This window comes from Fundulus heteroclitus, chromosome 22 (genome assembly GCF_011125445.2).
Source record: "Fundulus heteroclitus isolate FHET01 chromosome 22, MU-UCD_Fhet_4.1, whole genome shotgun sequence".
Classification (NCBI taxonomy): Eukaryota; Metazoa; Chordata; class Actinopteri; order Cyprinodontiformes; family Fundulidae; genus Fundulus; species Fundulus heteroclitus.
Window position 1 is genome coordinate 8,783,934 of NC_046382.1, and position 12,359 is coordinate 8,796,292.

The 12,359-nt window shown below is 40.9% G+C and overlaps 1 protein-coding gene across 2 annotated transcripts in view; it reads right to left on the reverse strand.

Annotated features, from left to right (window-relative positions):
* Window positions 1–12,359, reverse strand: part of LOC105926179 (regulator of microtubule dynamics protein 2) — a 46,444-nt gene that overhangs the window by 9,869 nt on the left and 24,216 nt on the right. For both annotated transcript variants that reach the window (XM_036126723.1, XM_036126721.1), the window contains exon 5: window positions 10,918–10,978. In XM_036126723.1, the coding sequence (XP_035982616.1) occupies window positions 10,918–10,978 (61 nt within the window). The remainder of the gene's footprint in view (window positions 1–10,917; window positions 10,979–12,359) is intronic.

A 12,359-nucleotide genomic window follows, 5' to 3' on the forward strand; every position in this document is an offset into this window, starting at 1 on the left:
TCTAAGGATTAGAAAGGAAATGACAACATTTTGTGTTGCATCTTTAATGATTCATGAGCTTTTGTGTTGATCAGTCGAACCAGATTTCTGGTTATTTTTTAAATCTATTTTAAAAATTAGGGATGTATGATATGTATCGGCATTAATATCGGTATTGGGCAATTTTTTTAACATATTTGTATCTGTCCGATAAGTGAAACTGATCCAATATGTTTATTTCCATCTAGTTGCCCTTTATTCCTGGGTTTCAGGAGGGGGTTGGGTCGGTCATGGTTTTTTTTCGGGCCACGTGATTGTAATGCAGTGCAGCCAGGATTGTGTGTGTTTTATGAAACAGAGATGCGATGTCAGTAGTGTGGTCGTTTTTCACAATGTCGAAAGAAGACAAGCAGCAAGTAAGAAAAGCAGAAAAGAAAGAAAAGCAGCACGTAAGTCTAGACGCATTCAAAGATTCAGTTAGCGTAGTTTTCAGTCGATCCAAAATTATGCAAAATATGACCGTCCCAGAAACGTAAACAGAGACACGTCGGTAAATATCGGTTTTCAGGCAGCGATATTATTATCGGATACAGTTCTGTTAACTGTGACATCATCCAGAGAAGACGGCTCACCCGCTACTACCATCTAATGTAGAACAGATTACTAGATCAACGTGTGCTTCTGTGCTTTTTTGTCTTTCTTGTTGTGTCTCTGTTCTGTCTTCTGTAACCCCAGTCGGTCGAGGCAGATGACCGTTCATACTGAGCCCGGTTCTGCCGGAGGTTTTCCTTCCCGTTAATGGGGAGTTTTTCTTCCCACTGTCGCTTCATGCTTGCTCAGTATGAGGGATTGCAGCAAAGCCATGGACAATGCAGACGACTCTCCCTGTAGTTCTACGGTTCTCCAGGAGTGAATGCTGCTTGTCGGGACTTTGAAGCAATCAACTGGTTTCCTTATATAGGACATTTTTGACCCAATCTGTATAATCTGACCCAATCTGTATAATATGATTGATTTGACTTTGTAAAGTGCCTCGAGATGACATGTTTCATGAATTGGCGCTATATAAATAAAATTGAATTGAATTGAAATTGAATACTGATATCGGGCAAAATTTGCATATCCATCAATTAGACTCTTATGAACAGAGAAAAAAGCATTTTTCTCTGAATCTCAAACAATCCATAACGATACGAAACGATCCATCAAAGCCAGTTACTAGACAACATTAGCAGCAATGCTAGTAAAACCCTCTGACTCGTTAAGCTGACATATGGAGGGGACGCTTTGAGCTTTTGAATCTGTAGATCAGATGAGAAGAGGAACGAGATGATGATGATGTTTGTAAACCCCCAACAAGCTAAAAGTAGTTTTGGGTTGTTACTATTTTTCCACCACTGTTTTACTATAGGAGCAGAAATAAATATCAAAATCAGCAAAAATGTATTAAATGTAGTTATTGTTTAGCAGCACAATTGCACTGCTTAGTGCCAGTGGAGTCATAAAGTACCCTAATCAATAATCAACAAGTTTGTTTTTTTGGTTGTTTTTAATACAATGTTAAAGCTTTTCGTGTATTCCTAGAAAACACGATGAAATGAAGGGAGGCCCTGGCCTTTTAAAACCAAAAAGTTGGTGATGAGTTTAAGTCGGCAGTTTTCCAACTTTTGACAGACCAAAAAGGAAAAAGGAAAACAGACTGCTCAGGTGATCCAGGGAAACCACCATTACTCCCACTTCATGGAAAATCAACAACGATAAGACAAATACTACCTCAAATTACCCTGAAAGGTTAAACGCCGGCAGAGGAACTGAGGGCTACTGTTACTAAAAAAGACTTGAGTTTATTTTCTCAAGGCAGCACAGGAGGGGCCCCACACAGCCACCGGCTGGCGCTCCACCAGCTCGCAACCTCCCAGAGATGCTATCTGTCACCAGTAGTGCTGCCTGGCTTCCAATAAAAACAGGCAGCTGGATATAAAGCCTTTGAACAGATCTATCTGCTCTGATTTAATATCTGCTGAAAGTTAACTTAGCCACAACACGGTTGGTTTAAGCCTGACCTCGAGGTGTCAATCCTGGTTTCAGCTCTTTTCACACAAGTAGTTCAGAGTCTCTCAAAGAGTTCAGCTTGTATGGAGCAACCAAGTCATTATACCTTCTTAACTGTACCTAAAAAGAGTGAAACAAATAATTTACATCACAAAAAGAAGCTTAATCGATAAAAGAAATCAATCATATTTTAATTTTATATAGAGCGAATTCCCAATTTCAGGTCTTTCTGAAGAACTGAATCTTTATTAGGGAGTCACGACTTTCTAAGTGGTCGTATGATAGAATTGCCAAATACATAATTACCAAATAATAACAAGAATCTGTCTTCTTGTTCGGATGGAAATGTTTATTTCGTGAAGCATTTGCCTAAAACAAAAGTGCACAACACTTTGCAAAGGTAGAATATAGGGGTGTAAATCACCAGCAATATCACGATACAATGTTATATAATTTCTTTGGATGACGATACAACATTTGGTGATATCTAGCACTGGCACTATTATTTACATTGATACTAAATAAATAAAAAAAGAATATGATTTAACAATTTTATTTTAAGCAGGTATTTAAAATCAAAAACAAGATCCTTCTAATTTTAAATAATATAAATAATAATTAATAATAACAGATCACCTGTTTATTCTAGTCTCATGCCTTGTGAACTTCAAAATAGAGGTGCATCCTAAAAAGGACGATACGGATTGACGTAATTTTGCATCGATGTAATTGAATTGACAATCACTTGATTCATATATCGATGTGGAACGATGTATTGTTACACCGCTAGCAGCAATGTCTTCTCTTTTTGTGAAATAAAAAAAACACAAAGGAGTGAATAACAGTGATGTGGAAATAAATAATGTTCTTCAAACCCTTTGTTTTGCAAGAAAATAAAAAAATAAAAGTTTCTTCTGATTCCCAAAAATAAAACCCAGCGCAATAAATTCTCTTCCTAAAACACCTAGGAAGTAAAAAGGGTCCTCGTCAGATTGACTCGCCACGTCGGTATTTAAATAAAATTAGATATTATGAAGGACAGTCAGTTCATGAGCTCATCTATAGATGACTCTCCTTTAGGAGATGTTCTCAATATTTCCATTGACATTAATCATCTAAGGAAGTCAGGAGCTTGTTGTAACATCCTTATGTGACTCAATGCAATTAAGTGGTGGTGAGACAAAGACACAAACTAGACCGACATTCCAGAGATGAAGAGTAATCAGCCCTGGCATCAAGCATTGCTGAAGTGAGACATGCAGGAGAAATCAAACATGACATGATTTCTTTTGGGTTATTGACCCAATAAAACATGGAGCTACTTTGACAAGAGTCAAAGAGATCCATCACTGCAGCCAATCAGTCATCGTTATGGTAGCGTTGTAAGAAGCTCAGCTGTTTTTAACATGAATACTTGAATGTTAAGGTACCGTAATTTTCGGACTATAAAAGTCGTATCAGTCAAACAATGCGTCATAAAGAGGAAAAAACAAACAAACATTTATAAGTCGCACCAGGCAATACACATTTATTTAGATATTTATTTCACTCAATCCGAGACTGAAAACTGACATTTAATCTGGTTTTATCCAATGCGTTTCAGAGTAATGGCCTGTTACACTGAAAGTTGTCAAACTTACGCTGAAATTAGACCGTGAGCGTAGCGGTGCTACGTGCTAAGCTAACGGTACGACACAGATGTTTCAGAGCAACACAAAGCTCACGTGCATTGGAGAAGTTGTAACCCGCCCGGACAACAGAGCTGTAAACTGGTGCTAGCTGCTATTAGCTTCTCGGTGGCGGTCTGGGTCCTTCGAGCTGCACCACATAACGCTCTGCTGCGTGAATGCAGACTGAAGCAGTGAAACAACCTACAAACATGTGTTCAGTCTTTGTTGTCTATAAGTTAATGTTTTAATTATTTTTTTAAAATGGTAGAGGAGCAGCATATAGTTATCACAGGCCTAGTGCGCCCTCTCGCGGCTATAGACGCTAATGTTTACTCATTGGTTCATGTTGGTATATCAAATTTAAATTTGATATATACCGTATTTTCGCACTATAAATTGCATCAGTCAAAAATGCATCATAAAGAGGGAAAAAAAAAAGATATAAGTCGTACCGGACTATACAAATAGAAATCCGCCGAGACAACAGAGCTGTTAGCTAGCGCTAGCTGTTATTAGCTTCACAGACAGCACGGTAACAGGGTTGTAGTCTGGGTCCTTCAAGCTGCACCACGCAACGCTCTGCTGCGTGAATGCAGACTGAAGCAGTGAAACAACCTACAAACATGTTGTCAGTCTTTGTTGTGTATAAATTAATGTATTAATTAATTTTTAAAATGGTAGAGGAGCAGCATATAGTTATCACAGGCCTAGTGCGCCCTCTCGCGGCTATAGACGCTAATGTTTACTCATTGGTTCATGTTGGTATATCAAATTTAAATTTGATATATACCGTATTTTGGGACTATAAGTCGCATCAGTCAAAAATGCGTCATAAAGAGGGGAAAAAAAAAAAAAAGATATAAGTAGCACCGGACTATACGCATAGTAACCCGCTGAGACAACAAAGCTGTCAGCTAGCGCTAGCTGTTATTAGCTTCACGGACAGCCCTTTAACTCGGGTGACCATATTTTCATTTGGGAAAACCATGACACCTCGGAGCGCGGGGGGGGGGGGGGGGGGGGGGGGGTTGTAAGGCAAACGCGGCCGAGCGGGGAGGAAGACAAGCGCGGCCGACAAGCGCGAGGGAGGATTCTTTCTTCTGATTAATAACAGGGCTGCCCACACTGACGCGGCTCAGGGATTACGTCACACGCAGCGTGACGTACCAATGAAGGTAATTTAAAAAACAGGACATTTTCTCACTTTATAAAAAAAACTGTCCCGTATTTCACGGGACAGGACGTGAAATACGGACGTTTGGTCACCCTACGTTTGGTCACCCTACTTTAACAGGGTCGTAGTCTGGGTCCTTCAAGCTACACCACGCAACGCTTTGCTGTGTGAATGCAGACTGAAGCAGCAAAACAACACACAAACATGTTTTCAGTCTTTGTTGTCTATAAGTTAATGTTTCAAAACATTTTTAAGTTAATGTGACCAGATTTCTCTAACGAAAACCTGGGATATCTCTGATTTTGTTGAGAATCTCTGTCTGGGGGTTGGTTTGTTTTGCATGATTGCAACGCCGACGGGGCGGGGACAGCCGCAGGACCGGGTAAAAAAACTTTTTTCCTCCATCATGATACAATGAATATATATACTATAAACTGTAATGTTTACTCCTTTATTCATGCTGGTTAATATGAATTACCATTTAAATTTGACACACCTGATTATAAGTCGCAGGGTCAGCCAAACTATGAAAAACAGTGTGACTTATAGTCTGACAAATATGGTAAGTCGCACCTGACTATAGTCCGAAAAATAGGGTAATTCACCATGCAGGTAAAGGACTACATGAAGTTCTGCTCTTATGCAACAAGTTGAAGAGGCACAGATGAGGGAGGAGCGGGAATAGGATGTAAAGGTGTAGAGGTGTGTCTGGCCTCAGGGCCTCAACTGCTGTAGTTTATCCGCTCCTAACTTTGAGCTGAAACACTATCTTGGCAGGACTGTCTAATAAGAAAAGGAAAGTATCAAAAGGGGGAGGAGTGCAGTCACAATAAATGACAGGGGAAGACGAGGCGAGGACCGAGCACTTTATTGCGTAAAGTGCACATGTTCTTATAACATCTCTAAGAAATCCCCCAGTGTCCTGGGCAAAAACAAAGAGCCCAAAGAGAGACAGGTGCTTGGCGGAAACAGCAGATAGATTTCAGCCTTCAGATCCAAACATGAACAGCTCACTCAAACGCAGAGAGTGCCAGAAGGGACTCCAGGAAAAAAAAAAAAAAAAAAAAAAAAAAAAACGTGTACAGAAACAAGACGAGGAACTGCCAAATCTTACAAGAGAGTTCACGGGAGTGCGTAAAGTAGCTCAGCGCAAAACAAAGTGATACTGTTTTCTCTGCCGTCTCATTGTGGTCTCGATTGTCACAGAGATCGGTCGGGTGTCAAGTTTACGAATGTAGTATGTCAAGGTTTTCCTCGGCTGCAGAGAATAAGGTGCAGCAGTGGCACCGATGGCGTAAACAGGTTTAAAATGAACCAGCTCTCTGCTCTCCACTCCTCAGCCTGACTCGGTCCTGCAACTGGCTTTTGCTTCATCATGAAATCAAAACGTTCAGGGACTCTCTTGCTCTTATTTACCTGTGAATTGAGCAATTAGAGTCCCAACATTTTTGCACCAAAACGTGCCTAAAATTCTGCAAGAACCATTAGAGTAAAGGATGCATGCAATTTATAGCATGCATATGTGGGCCTACTTCAGTTTGCATCATTAGTTTGTCGTTACCCTGCAATCCATCTAAATTCTGCCGGCAAGAAACATCTTGTGCACAACACTTTGACTCGTCTTGTTGCTGAAAACTGGTATATAAATACACTTGTGTTTCTGCAAAGTTTGGCAGCAAAGATGGGGAAAGCATCCACTGTGATGTTTGCTGTGCATGGATGTGAGTTTTTAAAGAGAAGGACCTGAGATGACCCACCGACCATGCCAAACCTGTTTTCTTTTCCATTAAAGCTCTGACAAAAGAGCTCAAAAGACTCTTGGTTTATTAAAAGAACATCTGAGCTTTGTTGGCAAGACGAGACGTAGGAGTGGTACAAAGCCAGAACAGCAGCACCTTTCACAGTTACTGCTACAACCAAGATCTTCAAAGCAGGTTTGTTCGGATAGTCTTCCTCACCCAGCCTATTAAGCCATCACTCACATTCTCTCCGTGGACATACATTAAGACCCAACGCCATTTTTTACCAACAGTGCGATCTCCGAGGTGAATGCCGACACCTTTCCAGTACAGAACAGGTTAATGTGCTTTCACATTGAGCCAAGTTTGGGTCCTTTCGGGGAGTTTCCTTTTAAGAGTATGGTAATGGAGAAGTTTAAAGCCTCTTTATGCTTTTTTGGGGCAAAAAGGAGCTTGGCATGTAGTTTCAGTGATGGACCAGGAAGTGACTTGCGGTGCATGTAAACGGCACCTGCCAAAGTGTGACAAGCTGGACGGCATTCAGAAAAATAAACGGTGACAAGTTTTCTCACGGCATCTGGGCTCTAAGTAAACAGTTGCCTGCAACATAAACTTCCTTTCAACACCTGGCACCGCTCCACCAGTCCCACCCTCCTCACTCTACCTAATTTGACCCGTCCTTTCAAGTTTCGGGCGCTTTATTTTAGGATTCTTCTCAATTCCATTTGTGAAAATGAGATTAACCATTAGGCTTCCTAGAAGCATTTTCTCTTCGTTGACTAAACAAACACGGCTTTGCGTTTTGTTTGACATCTCAAGTGCTGGGGCGTGTGCACGAGCCAAGGCCAGTCGGTAGCCAGTGGACTGAGAAAACGAGGCTTCAGCCACATGCAAGCGGCTTTCTGGGAAAGCTTTGTCCGCGAAAACAAAAGGAAACCGCATGATCTCAGCAAACGGAGATTCATTTCAAGAATTCCTGACACACTGAATGAGGAAGGGTTTATGCTATGTAAACAAGCTAATGAAGCGCAGTCACGGCACGAAGGAAGACTCTTCCAGCTACAAATGGGTTCATTGGAAAAAACAAAGTACACTGATACCTCCAAGACTTGTGGAACCACATTCAGAGAAAATTACTCTTGGTAGTAATTTTCCCTCTGACCTCATCAGTTTCTCACATTATTGTGGAGGAATTTTGCCACTCGTCGTTATACAACATTGCATTAATGAAGTTTTTCAGACATTTGCGCCTCACAGCTCTTTCAACGTCCTACCAACGAAGTTTAGGGTGCTTTCACACCCGAGGTGCTTGGTTTAAAATTAACTGTGGTCCGTTTATCCGCTTGGTGCGGTCCGTTTGTGTGTGTCGATGTGAACACAGCAGTCGCACAAGAATACGAACCAAAACCACCGAGCCCTTTTGGGGGAGGTGGCTCCAAATAAACTCTTTAGCGGCTCTTTATTGGTGCGAAAGGGACCTAAATCCGATGCGGGTACCAGGAGTTCTCTGCAAGCTTGAGTCTGACAAACCTTCCCGTAGCCAGGTTTGCATTGCATTATGGGATACGGTAGAACAAACGAACTACTACACAACAGCCGGGCGTCTTTTTAGCAAAGCATTAAGCCCCGTGCAACTTTTAAGACGCCCTCTCATAAATCATTTGGAGGACGTTTGCTGTAAATAGTAAAGAGAAACACACTGAAGGTGTGATCAAATTATTAATGTTGTCAACTAGCTCGGAACAAAGCGCCCGCTTCCTGTATTTGCATTTGAGTTGTCCCGCCCCCGGACACATCCGACCAATCAGCAGACTGAATGCTCTGTGGCGATAGGTTTTAGTTCGCTTGGAGTTTTCTCTGTGTGAAAAGAAACAGAACCAATGCAGAAAGCTACGAGTTTAACTAGTCAACTGATTCGGACCAAATAAAATTATCTATAAGTGTAAAAACATCAATTAGGCTGAGATCTGGGTTTTAACTAGGCCATTGCAACCACTTGATTTTATAATTTTTTAGCCATTTTGTTGTAGGTCTGCTGCAGGGTTTGGGATCAGTGTTAAAAACCAAATCTACATAATTTTGTGCCCTCTTCTGGGGAGTTTTTGACTTGACATTTTTAGCTAGAAAACACTGGTCTACCTAATTCTTCCCATTCCTATTATTTTCTCCCTGGACTTCCTGTGTTTTCACTGTAGAGGAAATGTTAAATGTAAAAAAAAAAAATAAGTCAAGCATAATCTGACAGGACACACATTTCAGGCAGGTTCTGCAGCCCTAATTACACAGATCCAGCTGCGGATTCTTCATCTAATCAGCAGTCAAGTTTTGACAAGAGCAGATTTGAAACATAGAGCGGCCTGCACAGTTACAAACAGGAATGTTACATTGAAAACTTAATCAAAAGCAAAGGGATTCTCCCCCAACCCAACAGGCACACAGCAAAATTTTAAGTCATAGTTAGACTGACTGATTTACTACAACCACAGATTTATTGATACTTCTAGTAAAAATCTGAACGTCAGACAATAATGAGACGCAAACATGAAGCGAGAACGTCTGACTTGCAGCAACATTCATCACCATCACATCTTAAAGCATGTAATCTGTGCATGTGTACATAACGTATGCAGGCTACCGCCAACCCTCAGGAACAGCGACTGTAATATTAGAGCATCATTAATGAAACGAGTTATTCTGGTATAACTGTCAGGATATGTACGCCAAGTTATAGCCCTGGCTCTGTTTACATTCCTGGAGCTGGAAGCGATGCTATCAGCTCGACGAGGGAGTGATTGGAGAGAAGGAGATGTTTGGGAGGTAAACTGCTACTATCTCGTAAATATGCACGACTGGATAACCTGCAGAGAGAGTTCATGTGTTTACTCATTTCTGTGATTTTTGGATTAAAAGGGAAAAAGGTAGAAATGAGACAAGTACAGATGAGACCACCCAGAAAAATGCCGGCATTTAACTCGGGGGGGGTTCTGGCCAAGTTAAAATACAACGTCGTCACAGTTTTGTGTGATTTGGTCCTGTGGATTTTCTTGTGCTGTTGTGTTTTGTAAAACGCTGAATTCTGCACAGAAACAAACCCCTCTGGATTACTTAAAGTACTTTGTCACATCACCCCGAAGTTCAAGCGCCTCGACGCCTCTTCTCAAAAGAAAATCACCTGCTTTTATGCTTTTATTCTGAAAAATCAACAGCATGAATATTGAGACAAGCCAACAGGCTACGAATCTCCTCTTCAGGATATTTCTAATTCCAGAACAATCATCAAAAACCAGATTCCTGGAAAGTTGAGAGGAAGGACGACGTGTGGCAGAGAAAGGAGGACGAGCAGCTTGGATAACTCCTGGGGGGAGTTTGGGCTGCAGGAAGAGAAATGTTAGAGCCGTTCATTCTTCCTTCTGCTGACGACTTTAACGGAGACGCTGGTTTCATTTCCCAGCAGGACTTGGTACCGCCCCACGCTGCCAGAGGCACAATTACCGGCTTTAATGACAATAGTATCACTGTGCTTGACTGACCTGAACCCCAGAGAGACTCTATGAAGTGTTGCCAGGGAGGAGACAATGAAAACAAGATGAAGGCTATCAAAGCAAGCCGGGCTTCCAGAACATCTGAACAGAACCGCAGGCTGAACTTCTCCATTAAAATTACACGGACCTACTTTTCAGTACGCTGACAATTTGATGTCTTGAAAACTATTCCTCAATTCTCTTATGTAATATTCTTATCTTCAGAGAAAACGTCGGGTTTTTAATTAGTTTTGAGCCCTAATCACCTAAATTAATTTTCAATTCAATTAAATTTTATTTATATAGCGCCAATTCATGAAACATGTCATCTCAAGGCACTTTACAAAGTCAAAATCAATCATATTACACAGATTGGTCAAAAATGTCCTATATAAGGGAACCAGTTGATTGCTTCAAAGTCTCTCCAAGCAGCATTCACTCCTGAAAGAGCGTAGAGCCACAGTGGACAGTCGTCTGCATTGTACATGGCTTTGCAGCAATCCCTCATACTGAGCAAGCATGAAGCGACAGTGGAAAGAAAAACCACCCATTAGCGGGAAGGAAAAACGTCCAGCAGAACCGGGCTCAGTATGGAAATGAATGGAAATACACACTTGATGTATAGTGCATGTAATGAATGTATGTAATATACAAGTTTCACACCTTTAATTAAATGAAGAAATTAACTCGTAGATATTTGAATGCTAGTTTTTACTGCATCTAACAGTGAAAACAGTAATCATCAGCAGAAGGAGGGAAGGACAAGTAAAGTGAAGACCTACCACTGATGACTTTCAGCACACTTGGGATTCACGTTTATGGCCTCTTCGCCAACTTGTTTACCTGGCAGAAAAAAAAAAAAAATCAAAAAGATTAATTGTTCACTAAAAACACAAACTGCATACCGGGTTTTCAGGGCTAGCATTGTGGACCTATTGGTAGTGAGAAAGTTTTGAGAAATTTGACAAATGTAGGAAATGTTTGTGCGGAGGAAGCAGAGATTTATCGCAATAATTGAAGTGTGTTCCCGGTCAACAACAGTGACGAGGACTGGGTCGGTCAGTGCAAAGCTTTAGGTCAGCATCGTTTTGCAGAGATGAGGCACGTAGCTGGCTGTACGTCCAACTCAGAACATCACATAAATTAAATAAATAAATAATAAAAACATAAACGAAGGAAAAAGGAGCAGATTTTCTCCTTTGTCAATTTGTTGCCCCATCTTCTCCCCCATTAATTAAAAACATTTCCAGCTCAGGTATTAAAACTTTGCTTATTAGTTTGTTTCTTGGTAGTGAAGCAGTTTCAAATTCAAGTACAGTTTCAAGTACAAATTCACTGTTCACTCATAAAATTAATTAAATCATACATCATCTTCTGCCGTAAACTGTGTTTCTGATCCACACTTGGACGAGTTTACCCTTATGAAGCATGGGAGATTATGACTTATTGAACCAAAATACCCGAACGTCTCATTGCGGGTAGACAATTTTTTTCGGAGTAAGAGAATTTTAATACATTTAAATTAACTTTAACCTCCTGGGTGTCAGAGTGGGTCCAAAAATGACCCAAAGGCGAGTATTAACAGGTGCGTGTCATGTATAAAAAGTTCCTAGGCATGCAGCTTTTTGCACATCAGAGAAACCTGGGTACAAAACGACAAAGTGGAGAAATGACCGACGCCCACCTGGACCCAGACCCAGTGTTCTGTTCTGGCCAAGCTGACGCTCAGACCCTTAAAACAGCAAACTACAGCAGCGTTATTTCAGCTCTTTATTGCAGGCTGTGCTTCTTTCAGAGAGTAAACTTTTGCAGCATTCTGTACATTAATTGACTTAAAGTTAAACATTTTCTTGCATTAAACTGATGGAGTCTGCCACCAAAAAGCTGCTAATGTGAAAATGGGCCACTTAGTTGTCATTTTATTTTCACTGAGTTGCAAAAACATAAACTCAGGGTTTGGCAATTAATTTTTCCAAGGAGGCAAAAACAAATGTTTGCATGTGTATGTGCACCTGTACATCACTTCCACCTCTGACATGTACATAAAAACAACAACAATGGGAGTATTTATCCTGCGTCCTTTGCACTCTGCTCATTGCAGCATAGCAATTTTGTCCCAGTTGTCTGCTTGTTTCTAGCGTGTTCTGTATACTGCAGCCTGTTTGATTTGGATCACTGCATTATTGTGTTATTATATGAGCAAAGATTGCACAATCCAGAGTCA